Source organism: Lupinus angustifolius, chromosome LG16 (genome assembly GCF_001865875.1).
Source record: "Lupinus angustifolius cultivar Tanjil chromosome LG16, LupAngTanjil_v1.0, whole genome shotgun sequence".
Lineage (NCBI taxonomy): Eukaryota > Viridiplantae > Streptophyta > Magnoliopsida > Fabales > Fabaceae > Lupinus > Lupinus angustifolius.
The window spans coordinates 17924537-17930536 of record NC_032024.1 but is presented as its reverse complement, the minus strand read 5'-3'; the positions used below and the strand labels follow the sequence as shown (position 1 = coordinate 17930536).

The following is a 6000-nucleotide window of genomic DNA, read 5'->3' as shown; positions in this document are numbered from 1 at the left end:
ACCTTTAGTCAAAATTCATCTCCAACATTATCATTGTAAGTGTGGATAATCATGGAGAGTAGAAGCATGGTAATGGAACCAACCCAATTTTCAAGTCCCTTGCTTTCCAATGTTGAGGAACAAAATCAGAATATAAATTGTTCTATGCCACCTATTCTTATACTTAGTACCCTTGTTTCTGTCTTTGGTTCTTATGTTTTTGGATCTGCTGTAAGTTCCTATTTACTATGTTTTTCATTTGGAAACTGAATTTATCAAAATTCAGAATAATCAATGAAGTGTAACATGAGTACTAATGAATTTTGCAGGTGGGTTATTCATCACCTGTTCAATCTGAAATCATGGATGAGCTTAATCTTGGTGTGGCTGAGGTTTGAGCTTTGAATCCTAAACCTTTGTTTTGTCATTTGTTGTTAATTGAACATTGAACTTGAATTGATAACTATTTGTGTCCAAGTGCCAACACAAATATTAATGTTGTTGTTTGGCGCAACTGTAATGTTGTTGCTTAGTGACTACGATGTCACAGGTTCAAATCCTGGAAACAACCTACCTGTTTGCGGGCGCAACATGAGCCTCGTGCACTGGGCGTATGTATGCCATAAACTCAAACTCTTTGCATTTATGCAGTACTCACTTTTTGGTTCAATATTGACAATTGGAGCAATGATTGGTGCCATTGTAAGTGGTAGAATAGCAGATTATGCAGGTCGTCGCGTTGTAAGTTTCGCGATTTCGTCTATTTTTCGAAGCATGGCCGAACTTATATGGAATGTTTCATGTTCATTTTTTCCTCTGCTTATGCAATGCAGGCCATGGGTATTGCAGAGGTATTCTGTATCTTTGGATGGTTAGCCATAGCATTCTCAAAGGTTTATCATTAGTTCTCTATATATCTTACATTTTACTTCCATATATCTAAAAAGTCATGATCCAAGTAAAGTTCCATGTACTATTATAGTTAGTGTAGTTAATGTTAGTGTTAGTTAGAGGTTAAGTAGCAAGCAAAAGTGTAGAGAGGAAATATGTGATATAGAAGGCTTGATTTTATTCAACAAGATACATAATTTATACAGCATGAGAAAGAAAATTGATGCAGAAAAAATAAATTCCTACATTAATAGCATAATGAGTCACATAAGTGCTCCAACATTGTAGATGAAAATATTCTTAACAGTCATATTGGTTCTTTATTGTTTAATGAATACAAACGTAATAGATTCTTAATCATGTTAATCAACACTGTGATTTCTCTTTGCCATGTATTTTTAAATTGTGAAATTATATTTCAAAGAAGGGGTCATGAAAAGTGCTCAATGTAATGTTGAATCCATGTATGTTCTAATAAAAGGGAGGCAGACAGCCTCGTGTACGAGGTTCTGATTTAGTAGAGTCTAGGGAAGGTAGATATATATAGTCTTACCCTGTAAGTGGAGAGACTGTTTCCAGATATGTATGTTCAAACGAAAGGGAGGCAGACAGCCTAGTGCACACGAGGCTCCCACTTAGTGGAGTCTGAGAGGGTAAATGTACATAGTCTTATTCCCGTAAGCGCAGAGACTGTTTCCAGACATGCATGTTCTAATAAAAGGGAGGCAGGCAGCCTAGTGAACGAGGCTCCCACTTAGTGGGGTCTGGAGAAGGTAGATGTATGCAGTCTTACTCCGAGAGCGGAGAGGCTCTTTCAGGACATGTATGTTCCAATAATCCTTTTTTTATGCAGCTAAATTTGATTTAGTGCAACTAACTAAAAGTCTACCAGTTCATGGTGTTACAAAGAGTACACTTGTTTGATATTAAACACTTGATGGTTTTTGAAGGTTGCTTGGTGGCTTTATGTTGGAAGAGTATTGGTAGGATGTGGAATGGGAATTCTATCTTATGTGGTAATTATTGTGACTCTTAATTTTTCATAATTCTTAGTTCAAGAAATGAAAATGGATAGTTTCATTTCCATAATAGGTACCAGTTTATGTAGCAGAAATAACACCCAAGAATCTCAGAGGTGCTTTCACTGCAGTTCATCAGGTGAAGGCATAAAGCAATAAAATCTCTACAACTATCATTTTGTTCTCATTGCTTGTGTACCCAACTCGGTCCATGCAGCCGACCCTACCTAGTGAGATAAAAGCTTAGTTGTTGTTGCTTGTATACCGACAGTTAATGATATGTTGCGGAGTATCGTTAACTTATCTTTTGGGAGCATACTTGAATTGGCGGATTTTGGCTCTAATAGGTAATGGTCTTGCTTTCACAAAATGTAACTAAAATGGTTTGAATTTGATGAACTTCTTATATTTTTCTTGTCTTTATCTCAGGAACTATTCCTTGTCTTATACAGTTTCTAAGTCTACCCTTTATTCCTGAGTCTCCTAGGTGGCTGGTGAGTTGTTCATGGCTACAGTAAGTTTATTTTTCAGTCTGTCTCTGTTCGACTTTGACGCAACCCACATAAGCAACCGAGAAATTTTCATTACTTTTGTCGAATGGTTTTAGTCATGACATGCCATTAGACAAACAAATATAACTGATAGTTGCAATCTTCTATAGGCAAAGATTGGTAACATGGAAAGGAGTGAATCTTCTTTGCAGCACCTTAGGGGGAAGAATGCTGATATTTGTGAAGAGGCCACTGAAATTCGGGTATGTGATAACTAATAAGTGTTTCTTTCTTGTTGAGTTTATTCAAGTGTGAAGTCTCATATTGGATACGTGGGGGGAGTGATAGAGTTTATAAGTAGGAAAGACCCATGAAACTAATGTCCTAAGGTTTTAGTTCAAGACGTGTTGTCTCACTTGTAGCTCTCCATTCTTCCTCTTCCCATACCCTTGTAACAATGGAACTCTCCGTTGGTTGGAGACTCCCAAATTGCAGTCTGGTCCAACAAGTGGTATCAGAGAGCCGATGGTTCGACTGAGACATGATGGACTTAAGGGGGAGCGGACCGATAACTAATGCCTTAAGATTTTGGTTCAAGACGTGATGTCTCACTTGTGTTCTCCACTCTTCTCATACCCCAATAACAATGGAACTCAACAGTGGTTGGAGACTCCTCAGTCGCAGTCTGGTCCAACACTTCTTTTAAATGTTAACTTATTACAATTTAAATAGGAAGCAAAAGAAGGGAGAAAGAAAGAGAAAAAAACAACCAAAGCCTCCAATTTTTTATACATTGCATTTTTTTTCATAAGCATTTTATACATTGCAATTGTTTTGTAGGAGTATACAGAATCCCTTCAACAACAAAAAGAATCTAGCATTATTGGCTTATTCCAAATGCAGTATTTGAAGTCACTTACTGTGAGATTTCTAAGTTCATTCATGCACCTTTTCTTAACCTTTTCTTATGCTATTTAGTGACTTTGTTAGGTAGGAATTGGCCTAATGATTCTACAACAGTTTGGAGGTGTTAATGGAATTGCATTTTATGCAACTTCTATATTTATATCTGCTGGTATGTTTACATATTTTTTTATGCTTCTATCAAATGATAAATGAGAGAAGATGAATATGAGAATGTTATTTATAAGAGGGTTCTCATGAAAGCAAAAAATCTTACCTATGACAGGTTTTTCAGGAAGTATCGGAACTATAGCGATGGTTGTTGTTCAGGTTCTTAATTCTCCTCATACGATTTAGTCCTTTCTATCTTCTTATTACTATATAAGATGACATTGTCTAGCACTGATCCTTCAAACTGGTTAGCGTATTGATATCCGATACATATCGTATAATATATACTTTCATATTTCGCTATTTTTTTGTCTATAGCATGTCAATGTCTGTATCTCGTATTCGTATTGCATCCGTTTTTCGTAGGATGAGATAGATGCCACTCTCGACGATTCTGAGTCTCTTAAGTCTTAACACTATTCTGTCATGTTTGTCTTTATAGATTCCAATGACAGCTTTGGGAGTACTTTTAATGGATAAATCTGGAAGAAGGCCACTTTTGCTAGTAAAATGGTTCAGCTTTTGTTTCTTCTTTCTCAATCTATACAGTAAATACTGAATTCAAAATGTTTACTTCGACACAGGTATCTGCATCCGGGACATGCTTCGGATGCTTCCTTGCCGCGCTTTCGTTCTTTTTGCAGGTTCTTTCAATAACAGAATCTGTTCTATTAAGTTGTTATTTTCTAAGGTTTAGTTACATAGGCTTGCTATATGCAGGACCTGCATAAACTGAAGGAAGTTAGTCCAATTCTCGCGCTCGTCGGCGTATTGGTAACGATTTCGCAATGGCAAATGTTTATGCATTGATGCGCCGTTATTTGAATCTTTGGCTGCAATGTGAAATCTCATAAATTTGACTAAATAACAAATCAGAAACTTAGATACATTATTCTGTTTTATCAACTTGTAAGAAGGATATTACACTATATCACCTAATCTTTTGTGTAAAAAGGGTAATTTACCTTATAGTTTTTGAAATGAACAGGTTTATACAGGATCTTTCTCACTTGGTATGGGAGGAATTCCTTGGGTTATAATGTCTGAGGTATTTTCTTATCACTCCTGAAAAAAGAGCAGTATTGATGAACAACTGATTCGGACAATTTCTCGCCATACATAATAATTTTATGCACAAAATACGCGTATTTTTCACGTAAACTTTCAAGTGAAGAAAAGTTATCTGAATAAGTTGTTTAACTTACTCTTGACTAAAATGACTCAGACACTGTCATGTTTCTATTCATTAGGCAATGAAGAGCCGATATGATTGTTAGGAATATTTCATAGAATTAGTTATATGATACTCATTATGTTATTCAAGTAGGAGTTTTTTTCTTTTCTGCATCAGTTTTTCATTCTATATTGTGTAAATAATGTTTTTTGTTGATGAATGAAAGTAAGTCTTTTACGTAACACGATTTTTTTCTACACTTTTGTTTACTACATAACCAACACTTCCATTTTCCGAATGAAAATTTGATCATAATTAGTCTTAAGCTTTAATGATAATCACTTTTTCAGATATTTCCCATCAATGTGAAGGGCTCTGCTGGAAGCCTAGTAACCTTAGTTAGCTGGTTATGTTCTTGGATTATATCATATGCTTTTAACTTCCTCATGAATTTGAGTTCAACAGGTAACTTCACATTTCACTGTCTCGATTCCTTGTTCTCTAAGGACATGTTTGCGAGTTGAATCTTGGAGAGAAATAAAAAGACTTCAGAGCCATGAAACGCATTGTGAGATGGCTCCGAAACCTTCTTTTTCCCTTTTTTTTCTCTCAGAAACTCAACTCGCAAACAAACTCTAACTTACCCTTAAAAATGGCTGAAAATATGAAAGGACAAAAATTGAGAAGAATTGCAATAACATGAATTGTTGTGTTATGTTTGTTTGACTAGGAACATTCTTCATATTCTCTATCATATGTGGGTTCACTGTGATATTCATAGCAAAACTAGTACCAGAAACTAAGGGGCTTACACTAGAAGAAGTTCAAGCATCTCTTAATCCATATTCAACAAAGGGATGAACCATGCGGACAAGGATATGCTATCCTAAACCTTGTCCTAAACCCTGTCTTAAACATCGTCTCAAACCAATCCTATTATGCCACGTTAGTTAAAAAAATTAAATATTCATAACTTTATCAATTTTGCTTCATTGTGATTGACCAATGACGTGATTGGAGACATAATTGGGGACAGCAGATTCCAACCTGCACCATAATTACATGCATAATAAATCCAAATTATCATATATAAAAAAAAAATGCACGAGATAGGACCCATAATTAATGAGGACGTTAAATATTGTTTTTAGCAAGACAAGTAGTTTTATTGTTTTTATTCTTTTTTAAAATTATTGTGTTATTAATGATTATTGTTCTATACATTTAATATTTTATTGGTTGATTTTAATAATTACTGTTTTATATTGTCATATAGTTTATGTATAATCTATACCAGTTAATAAAAGGAAAATACAAAATAATCACCTCACCATAGTGTAATTTAAGATTTCTTATTTTACCTTTATTATCT

At 35.0% G+C, this 6000-nt stretch overlaps 1 protein-coding gene across 2 annotated transcripts; it reads left to right on the top strand.

Annotated features, from left to right (window-relative positions):
- Positions 1 to 5496, top strand: LOC109329826 (sugar transporter ERD6-like 5). Of its 2 annotated transcripts, XM_019563676.1 has the most exons (18): positions 1 to 210; positions 309 to 371; positions 631 to 720; positions 813 to 872; positions 1821 to 1886; positions 1963 to 2028; positions 2161 to 2236; positions 2319 to 2383; positions 2551 to 2643; positions 3221 to 3301; positions 3371 to 3455; positions 3570 to 3613; positions 3897 to 3959; positions 4039 to 4098; positions 4175 to 4228; positions 4443 to 4502; positions 4979 to 5093; positions 5359 to 5496. In XM_019563676.1, exons 1-18 carry the CDS (start codon positions 52 to 54, stop codon positions 5487 to 5489), a joined length of 1431 nt encoding a protein of 476 aa, XP_019419221.1. In that variant the 5' UTR covers positions 1 to 51; the 3' UTR covers positions 5490 to 5496. The 2 variants fall into 2 exon arrangements, with proteins under 2 accessions (XP_019419221.1, XP_019419222.1); XM_019563677.1 differs by lacking the exon at positions 631 to 720.

Coding starts and splice junctions, on each gene's coding strand:
- LOC109329826 (XM_019563676.1), top strand. CDS start 52: ATGGAGAGTAGAAGCATGGTAATGGAACCAACCCAATTTTCAAGTCCC. Junction 3,960..4,038: donor GAAGAAGGCCACTTTTGCTA/GTAAAATGGTTC, acceptor ACTTCGACACAG/GTATCTGCATCCGGGACATG. Junction 5,094..5,358: donor CATGAATTTGAGTTCAACAG/GTAACTTCACAT, acceptor TTGTTTGACTAG/GAACATTCTTCATATTCTCT.